The sequence below is a fragment of the Microcaecilia unicolor genome, chromosome 2, assembly GCF_901765095.1.
Source record: "Microcaecilia unicolor chromosome 2, aMicUni1.1, whole genome shotgun sequence".
NCBI classification, from domain to species: Eukaryota; Metazoa; Chordata; class Amphibia; order Gymnophiona; family Siphonopidae; genus Microcaecilia; species Microcaecilia unicolor.
In genome coordinates, this window is record NC_044032.1 from 258,491,566 (window position 1) to 258,510,331 (window position 18,766).

At 44.1% G+C, this 18,766-nt stretch overlaps 1 protein-coding gene across 1 annotated transcript in view; it reads right to left on the bottom strand.

The window, feature by feature from the left end:
• Positions 1-18,766, bottom strand: part of LOC115463477 (plexin-A3-like) — a 362,021-nt gene that overhangs the window by 17,727 nt on the left and 325,528 nt on the right. The window contains 4 exon segments of the mRNA XM_030194015.1: positions 3,085-3,231; positions 3,757-3,823; positions 15,890-16,146; positions 16,411-16,553. Coding sequence (XP_030049875.1) covers positions 3,085-3,231; positions 3,757-3,823; positions 15,890-16,146; positions 16,411-16,553 — 614 coding nt within the window.

Sequence of the window (18,766 nt, forward strand, 5' to 3'; positions counted from 1 at the left end):
GTGTACAGCTCCCAAACTGAACTACTCGCATCTAGCGGGAGACTCTGGACTTTTTCAATTAAATGCTACACTGCACTGTGCTAGTATCAACAAATGAGAAATGAACTTACTCTTTGAATCAATTTCTTGTACACTGAGGTCCAATGTAAAGGTTTCTGAATTCCAAGTTTATTAAAAATCTGATATACTGCCCTAGGGTGGGAGACCTTCAGAATATTCATGTCAGTATCTTCATCATTATCCTTTCTGCCTTAGGGTTTTCTTACTAAAGGGATACCGTGCAGCAAGTTGGAACTACCAGTGGCCTAACGCAGCTGCCGGCGGTAGTTCTGCCCCTAGCATGCAGCATTTCCGGTGCGACCAGAAATTTTTGTTAATTTTTACTGCAGGGGGTTACCCAGCAGTAATCGGGCAGCACCGATTACCACTGGGTAACACCTGATGAAGATGATCCCAGCTCTGTTTCCATCCTCTGCTTGCCCATTTCCCTCTATGCACTAAGTCTGGACCCCTTTTACTAAGCTGCGGTTAAAAGGGGCCTGCGCTAGCGTCGATGTGTTTTTGGCGCGCGCTAAGGCCCCCTTTTACTGCAGCGGGTAAAAGGCTGTCCATGTTTTAGGAAAAGAAATGGCCATGTAGTAACTGAACCACTTACCGCACGGTCATTTCAGTGGGGAGCCCTTACCGCCACCCATTGAGATGGCGGTAGGGGCTCCTGCATTAACCATGTGGTCTGTGGTGCTGCCTGATTACCGCTGGTTAAGTTTTGGTGCAACAAAAATCTTTAAAAATTCCTGTAATGCCATAAATGTTGTGTGCTGGGGGTGGGAACTACCGCCAAGCTCCTATGGTAACCCAGCAGTAGTCCAGATTGACTCACGGCAAGCCCATTGCCCTGCGCCAACCCTTTGGTAAAAGGGCCCCTATGTGAATCAGTGTGCACAAACCCCCTGATTCTATAAATGGCATCCAAAGATCGGCATGCAATTGGGCACATGGTTATAGAATAGGGTCACTTGCGTGTGTAAACTAATTGGCCCAGTTGCTGATAACTATCAATAACAGTCCTTAACAAGTGCTAATGGAACTAATTAGAAGTTACGCCTGTAACTGATCTATGCCCCTATTCTACAAAAAGTGTTTCTAATTTCTATAGCAAATATCTCCTAAGGGAGTATGGTGATGGGATGGGCGGGTCAGCACTGAGAAACATTTTTATAGAATACTTCATTTGCACGCCTAAATGCCAGTAGATAGGCGCAAGCATTTACACCAGCCTTTGGTTATAGAATTTTATCCTGGTGCCATTTCCTGAACTTACCCCTAAGTGTCAAGTCAGCACAGTAACTGTTACTCTGGCCAGAATGTGGGTATACACAGGTGTAAGTAAGTACACACATATGCACGTAAGAGTCAATACTCAGGCCACGCACTATTCCATAAGGTAAGCGTACACATGGGCAGAGCGTTCCTGATGAAAAAGTCTATGAGAGATCCCTTTATGCTATCCAAGGATACCATGAAATTAATGCCAAGCCTGCTATCGGCCTAGGAAACAGGAATATAGACATTATCAATCTATCCAGCTCTACCCGCCTACTGAACTGCCACAGGTCTCAAGCAATCTGAGGTCATGAATACAGACATTATTAATCTAACCAACTCTGCCTGACTACTTTACTGCCACAGGTCTCAAGTAATAAGTCAGGAATATCTATCCAGCTCTGCCTGCATACTGAACTGCCACAAGTCTCAAGCAATCTGAGGTCAAAAATATAAACATGATCAGTCTATCCAGCTCTGCCTGCCTTCTGCATTGCCACAGGTCTCAAGCAATCTGAGGTCTTCTTCCTTCTTCTGGTAGAATTCAAGCATGCATGAGAGAAACACAAAGAGACATTAGTCTCTGTGTTTCTCTCATGCATGCTTGAATTCTACCACTGTTTTGCCCCTAGTCTGCACTAGTGGTCCACCAGCCTGCAGAGAAAAAGTGTCTTCTCGCTGTCCTTTTCAGCCTTCTACTCTTCAGCCTCCATATAAGTTCATTTTGAGCTGCCTCTTCTATGGAAAATGCCATCGTTTGGTACCTCTTTGAATATCTGCATTCTATCAGGCTTCAATATCTCCTTCTTTCCCTTCACTCTTGTGGACAGTACACCTCCATCTCTTTCAGGGTTTCAGAGGATGGCTTTCACCGCAGGCCATGCACTATCTGGTGATCCTCCTAAGAACTCCCTCTACCTTAACATCCTTTTGTAGGTGTAATCTCCAGAATGGAATACAGTACTTAGGGTGTGGTCTAACTGGAGACCTGTAGAGAGGTCATATTACTTCCCTCTCTGTACTACTGGAGCCTGTCTTCTTTATGCATTTCTGTCTACTAGTAGCTTTCCCTGCTGCTTGCTCTACTGACTGACCACCCTGAAGTTATCAGAGATGATGACCTTCAGGACTCTATCTGGTGACTGCTTGTTCTTCATCTCCCAAATGCTATTTGATGCTTGGATTTCTGCACCCCAAATGCATGGCTTTGATTTCTTGAGGGAAGGGGAGGAATTAAGAACAGATGATACTACAGTTATGTGATGAGAAAGGTTGCTGGAGGAGGTTCACAACTGGCATGGTGGGTTGGCTGGAAGAGAGATGCAGGGCAAAAGGCAGGATTTTTGTGGAGAGGTGGAAGAGCCCAATAAATTAGTATATTATTTGGGGGTAAGAGAGGTCTAGAGGGAAGACGCAGAGAGTGGAGGGGAGGAAGGGGAAGAAGTCAACACAACTCTTCTCAGTTTTCACCTAAAATTTTGCATGTTTCCATATAAAGCCATCTTTATAGGGCTGCAGAAGCAGATTCATTAGAAGTTTTCCTAAGGTACACAAATGCATAGATCCCAGAAGAGGGAGAAGTTTCCCCTGTGCCACATTGTCAGAGCACTACATAATTCAGTAGGATGGTCTGGCCCCTACAGCCTGATAATGAGATAAACCCCAAGCAGCATAAACCATAGAATTGAACACCTACAGCCAGCTACCATATTGTATTACCCTACACCACACTGTATGATGGTACTGGACTGCCATGCTCACCAGTGTCTTGTAGTCGATCTGTTGCCGGATGAGCTTGTCCTCGCTCAGTGAATACCGGGCCTCGCCTGTGATAGCATCAATAGGTCCTTTCTCCATCTGCTGCTTGATGGCACAGTACAACATGAAGAGTGGTTCTCCTGCACACTCCTGGGACAGGGTGGGAAAAAAGCACAAGCACTGTGAGGGAATGTGAGCACGTTACAGAAGGTGCTCACACACACGCAGCCAGAAGAGGCTCAAACTATTCAGAGCGCACATATTTATGTGTCTGCACACTGAGCAACACAAAAATGCACACAGCCACAAATTACAGCAAGCACCTCCCCCTCCACCAGATTATATAAAAGTTGCAAAAACCTGCACACATAATTTTGGGCATGCACAATTTAATTGAATAATAAGCCAATTAGCACTGATAATTGGCTTAACAAGCAATTATTGGTGCTAATTGGATTTAATTAAAATTAACGTGCATACATTTAGGCACAGAGATTTACACCAAGGTTTCATTGCTATAAATGCCCACACCTAAATGTAGTTGTGGTTCCCGGCACCAATTTTTTAGGCACCATTTACAGAATTTAGTCCATGATGCGAAGCCAAGCATTAAATGTGAGGACATATGGAATGCACCAGCTGGGGCGTCCACACCCCCTTACCCAGACATCTCACCTTCAGGAATCGATACAGCAAGAAAGTGAACCAATTCGTCAGCATCTTCTCTGCCACTGATTCAGTCCTGGAGAATGAAAGAACAGAGGTGCTAACTCAGTGCTTTGCTCCCTCAGAGTGCCATGAACCCACTGTTTGGCTCACAGAATCTGAAGAATACTATAGATTGGACTACTAGATTCTGCTACAAATCGTGACCACATTACCCTGCTTCTTGTGGTAGAGTGTTGGCTACCCATTGCTTAATTGATTTAACTGCAAAATTCTATTGTTGGCCCATACAACCTTTTACACCAGGCTCCCAGTTTACCTTCCACGGCACCTGGTGTTTTGACATATTTGTACCCACTTGGTTCACCTCTGTATTATATTCCCTCCCCCCAAACTGTGCAAGACCAGAGTCTACTCGAGGTACATCATTTTTCTTTATTTTAAATTTATTTTATTGAACGTAGACGCAGATGATACAACTTCCTATGTCCACGTAGGCAGGACACAACAGAGAGGACGCTTCCAGGGCCAGCCGAAGTGGCTTGTTGACATTGCCGGTGGACCATAAGAACGTTGGACGACTGCCGCGGGTGGGGGGGGGGGGGGGGGGGGAGGGCGGGAGAGATACCGGACTGTGGAGGGTAGGCAAGAGGAAGAGGGAGACATGATGGACTATGTTGGGAGGTGCGTGGGAATGAAGAGTAAGAAATTCATTTCCAGACTATGGGAAGGGGAGGAATGGAGAGAGATGCTAGAATGTAGGAATGGGGGTAGTAGGACAGAGGTGACAAAACATGGGGGTGAGGAGAGAAGGATGCTGCACTGGAGAGGGAGTTGAAGGAAGAGACAGCTCAGATGAGGGAGTGGGGGATAGAGGGGGAGAACACATGCTGGACACCCTGAGGGAGGGAGACATAGTTTTTACTATGCTTCTTATTTTTGTGAAGGGCTACAGACAACTTTGTTACAGGGGCTATTTTGTCAGGGGCCATTTTGTCAAGGGCTCCTCTCATCTCCCATCACATACAGCTTCTGTGGAGTTCTGCACCCAAATGCATCCCCTACATCTCTTCACATTAAAGCTTAACTGCTAAGCATTAGCCCAAACATCACTTCTCATGCATTTCACTCCCTCATGGGTATCCACCCTGCTGCCAATGACAGAAAGATTGGCAACACCCAAGAGAGAACAGAATGTACGAGAAATGATCAAACAAATTAGAAGCTTGGGCTAATGACTGGCTGTTAAGCTTCAATGTGAAGAGATGTAGGGGGATGCTTTACATAGAAACTACCCTTTCTTTTCCCTTAAGAGATGCCATATACTTGTCTTATGTTTTCTTGAATTCAATATCTTTGTCTCCACCAAGAGCTGTTCACACATCCACCATCCTTTCCATAAAGAAGAATTTCCTTAGATTACTCTTGTCTATCCCCTTTCACCTTCATCCTATGCCCCCTCATTCCAGATCTTCCTTTCAATTGAAAGAAACTCGCCTCATGTGCATTTATGCCACATAGGTATTTAAATGTCTCTATCATAGCTCTATCATATCCTCTTCCGACTTTCTTCCAAAGAATACATATTGAGATCTTTAAGTCTGTCCCCATACGCTTTATGATGAAGACCAATGACCATTTCAGCTGCTGCCCTCTGGACCGACTCCATCCTGTTTATATCTTTTTGAAGGTGTGGTCTCCAGAATTGTACAAAATACTCTACCAGAGACTTATACAGAGGCATTATCACCTCCTTTTTCCTGCTGGCCATTCCTCTCCCCATTCACTCAAGCATCCTTATGACTTTTGCTCTCACTTTTTCTACCTATTTGGCCATCTTAAAATCATCACATATGATCACCCCCGAGTCTCCAACTCCATCAGCCATATTCAAATCTAGGCTAAAAGTCCACCTTTTTAAGGCTGCTTTTAACTCCTAACTTCTAGTCACCTGTTCAATTCCCATGTCTGTAAGTAATTCCCTTATCCCTTATTTGTCCTGTTTGTATGTCTTGATTAGATTGTAAGCTCTGTCGAGCAGGGACTGTCTCTTACATATTTAGTGTACAGCACTGCATATACCTAGTAGCGCTATATAAATGATTAGTAGTAGTAAGTCTCACTCTTCTTTCATGCACAGAAATCCCCCTTGTGCTTTTACTGCCCAAATACTTTACCCTGCATTTTTAGCATTAAATCTTAGCTGCCAAATTTAGACCATTCTTCAAGCTTTGCTAGATCCCTCCTCATGCTATCCACACTATAAGGGTGTCTAGTCTACCCCATTGCAGATTTGTTTTCTATTTGAAACTGTATTAAGGTTTTTGAAAAGTTTATCAAAGACCCATTAAACACAATATAACAGAAAAAAAAAAAGAAATCCCATAACACAGTGGGATAACAAGTCTAGAAACCAGTATCTCCAAATAACCGGCCAAGGAAAATTAGTAGCTGTTCATACCCAAATACCAGCAAATGCAAAATCTCTTTGATGCAATAATACCTAGCAGAATAACTCCTTGAGAAAATAAGATGTCCTAATCAAGAAGAAAAGTCCAACTCATGACAAATGATTAAGGGTTCCCATTGCTTTTCAAAAGCAAGAGTCCATGATGTATAGAAGTCAACTTACTAAGGGCCTCCTTTATCAAGCGACATGACAATGCTGACGGAGCCCATTCAAAGTGAACGGGTTTTGTCGGCATTACTGCACCGGGAGCCGCTAGCGTGGCTTGATAAAAGAGGCCCTATGATAGTAAGCTTGCCACAACTTCAACTTGATTTGAAGCAAAGTAGGAAGGGTTGCAGTTGACCAATATCTTGCTACTTCCCTATGCATAATTGCTACACACACTGTTAACACCTTCGAGGCTGGAAGAATCAAGACCCGCAGCATCTGATAGCAGTTGAGAACACATAGCCCAGAAAGTTTGGATCAACTCCAACCATAAATGAAAATATGTGCCTTTTCCCCCATAACCTCTCCAACAACAGTCAAGGCGTGTCAGGGAAAACATAGTCAAATGTGTAGGGTATAAACACCATCTATACAGAATTTTGAGACCTTGTTCAATCAAATTAGATGATATAGAAACTTTTAAAAACATTCTCATATAAAACGGACTATTCTTTTTCTGAAATAGAAACTCCCAGATCCCTTTCCCATTTATGCATATACAGATGTTTAATAAGAGAGTCCCCCAAAAGTAAATTGTAAATTTTAGAAATAAGTTTCTTTTGTGAAGGCCCAAATGAAAGATTTCTTCAAAAGACACTAACTTGCACTGTAATCACTTATAAACTGGTGAACAGCACATTAAATAACTTAACTGAAGATATATTAAAAAAAATCTTTAGAGGAGAGAGAATACTGTGATTGTAATTGCTGAAAAGACTTAAGTATTCCCCCAGCAAATAAATCTCCTGCACAGTGTATACCAGATTACTCTCATAGTCCCAGGAAATTTTCATCCCAATGAGGAGCAAATACAAGGAGCGAGTGCAATAGGGATACCACTGATAACTTTTTGTCCCCTACTATGCTGCCTCTTACTTCTGCTACAAGAGATCTGAGATGCCTCAGGTATGGAGAAGCTCCCCTTAATTGTAGCTGACATATTTTAGGTTCCCATATTTGGGCTGGATTCTATGCATAGCAACTAAAATTTAGGTATTCTATAAGCCGTGTCTACATTCAGACATGGCTTTATAGAATAGCGCATAGGCCGGGCGAATGCACCTAGATTTAGGCGGCCATTTATGCCAGTGAAAAGCTGGTATAAATGCCTGCACCCAAATCTAGGTGCACTCTCACAAATTCTATAACCACACGTGTAGATTTGATTGGTGACCCCAACACTCCTCCCACAACACTCCTCCCACTGCCACACCCCTTTCTTGGCTACGCACACTGGAATTTACGTGCATCTCTTGTTAGAATACACCTAAAAAGAGGTGCATGTAAATTCCAATTATTGCCAACTAGTGTTTATAATTGGTTGTCATTAACTGACTTGAGTAGTGCGTGTAAATTGGTCGCTTCAACAATTTAATGTGCGCTACTCTGCATGCCATATATAAAATCCAGGGGATTATGTTTAAATCTGTTTATTGACTTAAATGAGAATGCATAACAACAGCTTCAGCATAGAGTTAACACTCTACATAACAAATTAATAAGTGAAACCACCATATATTAAGGGCTAAACAGTCAGTCCCAAAAGAATTGGAACCAAACAAATATAAGTAATGGAGAGTATGCTCTACCAAGAGAGTGGGACTCTCAGCTGATTTCAGTTCCCATATAAAATTAGCCCATTGATTATGTGGTAGCATATGTCCTTGAATTCTTACCCAAGTTTTAGGCACTGTATCTTGCCATTCTACCAGAACCCGCAACTGGGCAGCCAAATAATAGCTTGAAACCCCCTCCCCCTAAGCTTCCCTTCCTGTCTATTACGTTGCAATACTCGCCTGGCAATTCTAGGTGGGTGTCGTTTCCAGACATTTTCTTTTGCAAAAATTTCAATCAATAGGTAGGAATGTCTATCAGGAGAGTCTGACAGAGGTAGAGAAATTTCAATAGTAGAATCATTTTACAACATGACCTAGCCATGTATGATGTTCCACCGGTCCAATGCAGAAGAGAGTTCTGGAAGCAGTCTGCCATAGTTTAGTTTGTAAAGTAAATTCAAATCTGTAGGAATCCTAACAAGTATTAAATATGACTGTTCGCCCAGCCATATGGTAGAGAGAGTAGTTTTGAGAATTGAGACTGCATCTGAGTCTAAAGAAACATAAAGAAACTCAGGTTTTGAGGCATTTGTTTTAAAACCTGATAGGACCCATAAACCTGCAATGACTGGAAGAAATGAGGGAGAGATGAATGAAGTAGGGTTTCCCACTGTTAACAGAATATTGTCAGCAAATAAAGTGACTTTAAACTCCTCATTCACTAAGCTAATCCCCTTAATGTACTGATGTTTATGGATTGTTGTCGCTAGCGGCTCAACAACTAGGGCAAAAAGAAGTGAGGACAGGGGACACCCTTGACATGTTCCCCTGAACAACTTAAATTGGTTTGAATAGCCTCCATTTACTCGTATTCTTGCTGTAGGAAAGGAATATAGAGCTGATATCCTCTGCCTAAAATTTGGGCCCAAACAAAAATGAGTTAATGTCTGTATCATAAATCCCCAATTGACCCATCAAATGCTTTCTCAGCATTGATGGCAAGAAGAACCATGGGGATTTTTTTTTTTTAGAAATCCATACTAAATCTAGAGTATCTCTCATATTATCCCCAGTGGATCTTCCAGGCATAAAACCCACCTGATCTTCTCCAACTATAGTCCTGATCACTCCATTAAGCCTGTTTGCTAAAACTTTAGCTAGGATTTTAACGTCTAAATTCAAAGGGGATATGGGGCGGTAAGATGCACAGGTGGGGTCTCTCTCCAGTTTAGGAATTACTGGATTGGAGCAGTTGCCCCCACCCCTGTAAAATATTATTGAACATTCTTATCAGTACTGGAGCCAGGTATTTCACAAACCTTTTATAAAATTTAGCTGAAAGGCCATCCAAACCAGGCGATTTACCAGATTTTAAAGTAGATATCGCTTTGTTAACTTCCTTCAATTGGATCTACAGATCTAGCAAATCAGTCTGTTCTAGAGTCAGCTTAGGCAAGCAGGCTGCTTCCAGATATTGAGAGCCTCGAACTGGATCTGGTACCACCTCCGAAGTTTATAGGGATTTGGAAAATTGAAGGAAGAATGCCAGTAACTTAGTAGAATCAGTAACCAATTTTCCATGTGAATCTCTTAAAGAGGTTATATAGGATTGCAACGTTTTAGCCTTAAGTTGATGTATTAATAACCTACTGGCCTTATTACCTTCCTCAAAAAAATTCTCTTCATGACTCATGTTGGATCTTATCTGCCCATAAAGCTTGAAGCTGTTCTGTCTCTTATTTTAAGGGAAGAATTACTGAAATATTGCTGCTCACACTGAGATATCTCTTGTCTCAATTTCTGATCTTGGCCTTTGTCGTTTTAACCTAGAGGCCCACTTAATAATGTGCTCCCGAACAAAGGTTTTATAGTCATCTCATATTGCCTCCATAGAAATATCTGAGGTGTTGTTGTCTCGGCTGCCGAGACTGAGCCGGGTCCAGGACAGCCGCTACCCCCCCCAGGACTGCCACTGCCGCCCCCCAACAAGGGCCACCACATAGCCAGACCACAAAAATTGTGTGTGTGGGGGCGGGGGGCAGCCCAAAGTGTGTGTGGGGGCACATTTTGCCCCACCTCCCTGCCCCCCCCCCCCCCCCCGCCAGCAGAAGTCTTCCTCCAGTGCTATTCACCACATTGCCTGCCCTGCAGCTGCTGTTCCCCTCACATTGCGCATGGGAAAAGCAGCCACAGGATAGGCAATGTGGCAGAGAACAGCACTGGAGGAAGGCTTCTGCTGGCGGGGCTTGGGGACCCCCGCCAGTCAAACCAGAGGCACCGAAGCCCTGTCTGCTCCTCCCCAGCTTCCAAGGGGGGCCCGGCACTGGAGTCTTCTCTCTCCTGCTCCATCGAGATGCAATCACTGGGTTCTGTCAGGAGCAGGAGAGATACATATCCCGGTGCCGGGCCCCCCTTGCAAGCCAGGCCTGGGGGATTCTTCCCCCCCCCCCCCCCCGCCCCTCCCTCTCAGCGGCCCTAGTGGAAGAAACGGAGTAATGTTGAAATCCACCCCCCTCCTCCAACTATCCAATGACTCACTTGCATATCAAGCATTTTTTCTGACAGAGCAGCATAGAACTCCTTCTGGTGAACATTATCATCAATATTAACTTCTAAAATAATAAATCGACCCCCTGGATCAGAGACTTGACTTATCATGGCCTGAATTCTACCTGAAAAAAGTATACCAACCTCTACTACTTTTTTAGTTGGATGTGAAGCAAATCTGCAAATTGGGAAAGTTTAAGAGCAAAGTAAACGCTCATCCTGTCGTCTGAAACGCATCTCTGGCACCAAACACACAGAAACCTCAAGCCTACTGGCCTCCCGTAGTAGTGAACACCATTTACCACCACTCTTCATTGCTTTCCCCTTAACCAGTTTCTAATCCAGTCTGTCACTCACTTTAGGGTTCATATCAAGGGCACTCAATTTATATATGTCACCTATGTGGAATCGTGTCAAAGGCTTTGCTAAAATCTAAGTATACCACATCTAGTGCTCTCTATTGATCCAACTGTTTGTCAAGACTCATCCGTAGTAAATCCATGCTGCCTCAGGTCCTGCAATCTGTTGGATTCCAGAAGCCTCACTATCCTCTATTTTAGAAACGTTTCCATTACTTTACTCATCACAGAGGTTAGACTAACCAGTATGTAGTTCCCAACATCTTCCTTACTTCCACTTTTGTGGAGAGGGATCACATCTATCCTTCTGCAGTCCTCCAGGACCACTCTGGACTCTAAAGAAGCATTGAAAAGGGGTGCAGAAATCCAAAGGGGGTGTAAAGGGGGTGTATGCAATAGGTGAGAGGCTGATATAGACCAGGAGAGAGACTTCGGAGTGATAGTGTCTTATTATTCGAAAGGTGGTATAGCAAATTCATGAATAAACTAAATTAAACACCCTCAATCAGCAGATGTGTGCATGGGTCCCAAAAATTCTCTGATGAAAAAAAGCTGCTTTTTTCCTCTCTGTGCGCCTGTTTGGGCTCTCATTCCTATCATTGCTGGCCTGAACTTAACCCAGTATCCAAGCACAGTTTAGGAATCACAGTACTAAATCGTGTTAGCAATAAGGCATAGGGAGACAAGTGACTCCCTCTAGGTCACACACAAAAGTCAGTGATTAGAAGTGAGGCACAGTGGGACACAGTGATTCTCCTGAGGATATAAACAAGAGTCGGTGAAAGTGCTAGGGGTTAGAACTCAGAGGATAATATTCAGAGACCTTTCCTTGAGTGATAAAAATTGGGCAACCTGTCTAAAGCTAAAAGTAGATATGTGGTTGAACAACATGTGTCCTTTTACCAGAGGAATGCAGAAGCAGAGAGGAAGGGACTGAACCTGTGTTATGATTACTCAGAATTGCGTTTTGTGCTGAAAAATTATATGCAGAGAAAACAGACTCAGATCCCTGCATGAGATTTTTGTTTAGATAATAACCGAAGCAGAAAGACTGGGTAAAAATATCATAGAGCATACCCAGCTTTATTTACTCCTTTGGAATCAGCATACCTAGCTGAACACTCAACTGGTAGCCATGGCCGCCGAGAGGGGGAGGGGGTAGTGGGGGCAAAATTCCCTGGGCCTCCAAAAGGGGCCTAGTACCAGGGTCTCTCTCTCTCTCCTGCTCCTGACGGGACCTGAGTGATCGTGTCCTGACAGGAGCAGGAGAGAGAAAACTCCGGCGCCGGGACCCTTTAGAGTCTGGGGAGGACCTGGAGGAGCAGACACTGCAGGTCTTCCTCCAGCGCTGCTCTTCACTCTGCTCACTGCTTGCTAAGCGGCTGCTTTTCCTCTCAGGTGCACATGCTTGTTTTTGAAACCGAGAATGCCCTGAGAGAAAAAGCAGCTGAAGGGGCAGGCAATCGGCAGAGTGAAGCGTCAGCGCTGGAGGAAGACCTCTTCTGCTGGCGGGGCCTCAGGATCCCCACAGGCCAAGGTATTTGAATTGCAGTAGTGACAGGGATCGGGGGGGGGGGGAGGGGGGGAACAGGATGGGCGGCGACAATCGTAGTGGGGGGGGGGGCGGCAGGGACAATGATTGTAGGGGGGCGGCACTGGCGATGATCGGGGGGGGGGGGGAGGGGGGACCGCAGCCCTGCCCTACACCCAGTTCAGTCTCTCTGTGGCCCTGCTGCTAACTCATTCCTCCTGCACATTATATCCAATTGTAGATGGTGGTTGTCATATGGTATGTGGGAACCACATACGTAACTATTCTAGGTGGGTAATGAGCAAACGCTAGAAATAGTTAATGTGGCAGACCAAGACGGCAGCATACTAAGAGCACACCATGACGGCGCTAGCAAGGCTTTGGTTTTCTTGCCTTCTCTAATGGGGAAAAGGGCAAGCTGTGTGTGGGAGGTTTCCTCCATTTCTGAGGCAAACAACAGTCCCAGAATGGCTTGTGGTCAGAACCCCGTGAGAAGAATCCGATTTCACCTGTAGCCCTATTTCAGAAATATCCAATGAAGGTCTATGGAGGGCTATCCCACCAGTCAGTTAAGACCTTTTTAATCCCTGGTGGGAAGAGTTTGGAGATTGGGGAGGAGCGTAGGACAGCCACTGTCTTAGTACCATGTGTTTTCTGCATCTTAAGGACAGCATTCAACATCTATTCTTTCATAAGCAGTGTCAATTTTTTTATGAGACAGGTGTTTGGGATTTTTCCAGATATGTGTAAGAGTACACAAGATTGCCTTTAGACACTTCAGTTCTGAAGTTTCCTGGCAAATATTTGGTTCAGATGAATGATTTAAGGCAGTGTTTTTTAAACCTTTACAGCTAAGAAAGTTCCTTGATCTAAAGAAGGCTAAGTAGGAGGTGGCATAGGAGCCAGCGTGAAATTGCTGATCTACTGTTAGCAATATGTCACCTGTCATTAAAATTGTCCGTAGTGCCTGAAGATTGGAGGGTGGCCAGTGTGACTCCGATTTTTAAAAAGGGTTCCAGGGGTGATCTGGGAAATTACAGCCTGGTAAACCTGACGTCAGTGCTGGCCAAAACAGTGGAAACTATTATAAAGAACAAAATTATGGAACACACAGACAAACATGGTTTAATGGGAAAGAGTCAGCATGGGTTCAGCCAAGGGAAGTCTTCACTCACCAATTTGCTTCATTTCTTTGAAGGCGTGAATAAACATGTGGATAAAGGTGAGCCGGTTGATGTAGTGTATCTAGATTTTCAGAAAGCTTTTGATAAAGTTCCTCATGAGAGACTCCTGAGAAAATTAAAGAGTCATGGGATAGGAGGCAAGGTTCTGGTGTGGATTAGGAATTGGTTATTGGTCAGAGGGTAGGGTTAAATGGTCATTTCCCTCAATGGAGGAGGGTGGAGTGCCCAGGGATCAGTATTGGGACCGATGCTATTTAACATATTTATAAATGATATGGAAATCGGAACAACGAGTGAGGTGATTAAATATGTAGATGACACAAAACTAATCAAGGTTGTTAAAACACGTGCAAACTGTGAAATATTGCAGGAAGACCTTAGAAAACTGGAAGACTGGGTATCCAAATGGCAGATGAAATTTAATGGGACAAATGCAGGATGATGCACATTGTAAAGAATAATCTGAATCATAGTTACCTGATGCTAGGGTCCACCCTGGGGGACAGCACTCAAGAAAAATATCTAGGTGTTGTTGTAGATAATATGCTGAAATCTTCTGCTCAGTGTGCAGTGGCGGCCAAAAAAGCACACAGGATGCTAGGAATTATTAGGAAAGGGATAGTGAATAAGACCAAAAGTACTATAATGCCTCTGTATCGCTCCATGGTGCGACCATACCTTGAGTACTGTGTTCAGTTCTGGTTGCCGTATCTCAAAAATGATATAGCGGAATTAGAAAAGGTTCAAAGAAGAGTGAACAAAATGAAAAAGGGGATGGAACTGCTCCCATATAAGGAAAGGCTAAAGAGGTTAGGGCTCTTCAGCTTGGAAAAGAGATGGCTGAGGGGGGATATGATTGAGGTCTACAAAATCCTGAGTGGTGTAGAACAAGTAGAAGTGAATCAATTTTTTACTCTTTCAAAAAGTGCAAAGACTAGGGAACACTCAATGAAATTACATGGATATACTTTTTAAATGAATAGGAGAAAATATTTTTTCACACAAAGAATAGTTAAGCTCTGGAACTTGTTGCCAGAGAATGTAGTAAAAGCAGTTAGCGTATTTGGGTTTTAAAAAAAGGTTTGGACAAGTTATTGAGATTGACATGGGGGAAGCTACTGCTTATCCCTGGGATTAGTAGCATGGAATGTTGCTACTATGTAGGTTTCTGCCAGGTACTTGAATTGGCCACTGTTGGAAGCAGGATACTGGCCTAGATGGACCTTTGGTCTGACCCAGTATGGCTATTCTTATGTGCTTATATAAAATATATATCACATATAAACTGTTTTACATGCGTACAGGGATCTTATAAAGTTGCCCCATGGGGTGCACACGTAAAAGTATGCACAATGACAAAAGTATCCACGTTAGATCTTTAGGAGCATAGTTAGGATGTAGTATGGGAGAAGTCACCAAGTATGTAGGTTATATATAATACAAATACCACTGGGTATACTCCAAAGTAGGTGTAAATACACATCAATGCATCTTAGTTGTGATTTCGGCAGCTTTTCTGAGCTTTTTGAAATAGCCTCAAAATAGGCACCCTTTGGCCTTCCAACCAAGATGACCTGTGACAAAACTGTTCTCAAAATATTCAACACCATGATAACTGGGGCCGATATTCAGACACAGGAGGTAGACCAGCTGCCTGTCATGGTCAGTACTGAGCCCGGAAAGTCAATGCCGGGCCGTTTCTGGTAACCAGCATTGAATATCCGGGTGTATTAACCTGCCAAGCCAATATTCAGCGGTGGCTGATTAAGTTTAAACCAGCTAAAGATATACCTGCTATTTTGGCAGACTAATTTGGCCTCTTGGCAGATAGCTGGTTATATTGCACGATATAACCAGTTATTCCCGAAATGCTAACTGGCGATATTCAGCATGAGATAGCTGGCTATCTCCTGTTAAATGTCGCTGGATAACCAGTTAACAGGTGCTGTTCCTGGTTGGTTAAATGGTTTTAAATATCGGCCGGAACTAAGCCCAAAATATTATTCCAAGTCACAACAATTAAATGCATCATTAACCAGAAATGTTTTCTTCCTAAATTTAGATAAATCCAGTTCCAGTTGGAAGGCAAGAGGAGAAAAGCTGTAGATCAGCAATGCAGAACACCTGAGCATGAACCCACAACTCTTAATGAGGGAACCTCAACAAGGATCTACTATGGATATAATAGCAAATGTATTGGAATTAATTGGACCAATACTGCACTGGGCCTCAAGTCTCATGCAATCACTGGTTTTGATGCACAGGGGATATGAATCATGCTGTCATACCTGCGCAGCAGCAGCTTTGGGTGGTTCTTGTTTTCCAGGTTCTTCTCAATCAGGTCCGAAAGCAGCTGTTTCAGCACCACAGTGGCATACTCCATGCGCCCCTGCAGAGTCACCATGGCTAGGGAAGCCACATTGCCGCGATCACGCATGGAGAAGCTGCGTTGCGCCTCTAGTGTGTGGATGAAGGTCAGAAGAAAAACCTTGTTGTTCAGCAGCTGCCCGAAGAGCCGTAGGGCTTTCTCCACATTGGGAGGAGTCTGCTGAAAGAAAGACCGAGAGTTAGATAATGCAAGGCTGTCTTCATGCTGGGAGGGTTCTGGTGGGTAAGGGGAGTGTGGCAAGGCTACTCAGAAGTAGAGTTTCAGTTCTCTTCTCTAGCCCAATATCTCTCACTGCCCTTAGACATGGGATGAGGTCTCAAAAACTGTCACAGCAGGGTTCTTCAGTTAATGGCGACTGGGACTGTCTCTCACCCATCTGAGCCTCCCAGTCCCTGTTCCCCATGCTGGCCAGGCACTTACATCCAGCTCCTTTAAGACTGGGTGCTCCTCGATGCCAGGAAACAGCACCCGCATGGCGTAGGTCTTGTAGTCTAAGAACGGGATCTTCACTCCATCCATATTATTGGTCAGTTCATGAATGTCTGTCTGCAACTCGGCAAAGGCTAAAAAATAAAAATAAAACATCAAACCAAGAAATCTCAGCACACTGGCTGCCCTCATCATCTCTTCAGCATTTAGTTTATTTAAAGGCTTTTGTTAACCAATGAAACTCACAATACCTGAACTATGCAAACTCACATCACTCACAGATACAAGATACACATGTGCAAGATTATTGTATATAACAGAGCACCTAAGTAGGATAGGTGTATATGTTGCATCTACCCTTGCAAAGCTTCCAAATTTACACCTGCTCCAGGACTGGTGTGTTGAGTATGAGCTGGTAAGAAGGGGCAGTCCGGTTCCCGTGAATGCATGTACATTGCATTGGAGGAGGCACTATGCTTTTCTGTGTATATCCCTAAACAATTTTATATAAGCATATTGAGCATGTAACATGCTGTTTTTCACACTCAAGTCCCTTATAAAATTACCCCCATAATAAATAATGAACTAAGAAATGCTCAATCAACTCAAGCCTTGCCCTGCTCCCATAACCAGTGTCATATTGTACAGTCTATTCTCTAACCTACCTCTATAACTGCACTGCACCTGTGGTCACCTCCTCAGCCTCCTCTACCTCTGGGGCCTCCCTGTCACTTCTCCAGCGTCCTCTGACTCTGGGGCCTCCCTGCCACTCTTTTAGCGTCCTCTGACTCTGGAGCATCCCTATCATTCCTCCAGCTTCCTCTACCTCTGGGGCCTCCATCTCACTCCTCTAGCTTCCTCTTCCTCTAGGGCCTCCCTTTCACTCCTCCAGTTTCCTCTGACTCTGGGGCCTTCCTATCATTCCTCCAGCTTCCTCTACTTCTGGGGCCTTCCTCTCCTAGCTTCCTCTGACTCTGGGGCCTCCCTGTCACTCTTCCAGCCTGCTCTGACTCTGGGGCCTCCCTGTCATTCCTCCAGCTTCCTCTGACTCCGGGGCCTTCCTGTCATTCCTCCAGCTTCCTCTAGGGCCTCCCTTTCACTCCTCCAGCTTTCTCTGCCTCTGGGGCCTCCCTTTTACTCCCCTCGTTTACTGTTTATTTAGACTTAATATACTGCCTTGTATGCGGAGCATGTCAAAGCAGTACACAACAAAAAATAATTTTAAAAGAATGAACAGAAACTCCATAATATCAATCGGAAAGAATACACTCACTAAAAAAAAGGTCTGCTCCACTGCAGGGTAAAAACCCAAGTCTCTGGCAGCAAGTGTCCCCCCACCCCACTGCTACTGAAAGCAGAGATTTCCCTGCATCTTCTGCTGTTAGGCATATTAGTGATGCAAGAGTCGCTACATGGGTTCTGAATTTATTTACCCCTCCTTGAGCAACTGCAACCGCTCTCTAAATAGGCCTCTGAGTGTTCACAGACCTCAAAATCAACAAAAAGAACAGACCATGTAGAAGATGCAGTTTTTATTTACTAATTTAGCTCCTAGCTTTTTACAAATAAGCCCAATATGGCTAAGTTTCACCAAAATGGCTGCCTCAGAGGCGAATGAACACCAGCTGGTGTAAAATCTAAACTTCAACAAACTGGTAAAAAACCGTTTCTCTGACATGGGCCTTCATGTAGCGAGTCAGACAAGCTTAGTGGTAGCAATTTTACTCCACCAGTGGTCTGTTCTTTTTGTTGATTATCATATTGGATCTTGCAAGCCGTTTGCCTTGTTGCTTTCTTGGATAAGCCTCAACACCAGCCGTCCAAGACTCTAGTACTCTGGCTTTACAATCCAGAATATCTAGTGTCTGGAGTCCCAAGAAAACCTAGGGCTGGCTCAGTATTTGTCTAATTGGCAGAGTTTTACTTGACTTTGAATGCATGGCTACCAAGGGTGGCCTCCCCTTGTCCTGTGACTACCATGAGATGGTTTGAGTCAACAGAGACAAGTTGAGCAAGTGCTTGTTTCATAGCAGCTGTATCTTACTTTTTCTCAAAGAACTTGGAACTCAAGTCTGGGGTAAACTTTGGCCTGGTTTGGACTGTCTCTGATGACCTAGAGTCACTTGAGGTCTCTTTCTGTTACCCTGAAAGAAGTTGGGTGGCCCAGCTACTGGTATTAGTGTGGACTGAGGAGACACAACCCGCTGCTGGTGTTTATATGCATGCCAGCTGCATCTGATTAGCAACAACAACATACATAAATAAATCATTAGAACCTTACAAAAAGCTGCACAGCCCTGGTCTGACATGGCTCTTTGTAAGGTTCTCTTTAGGTTATTGTGACATA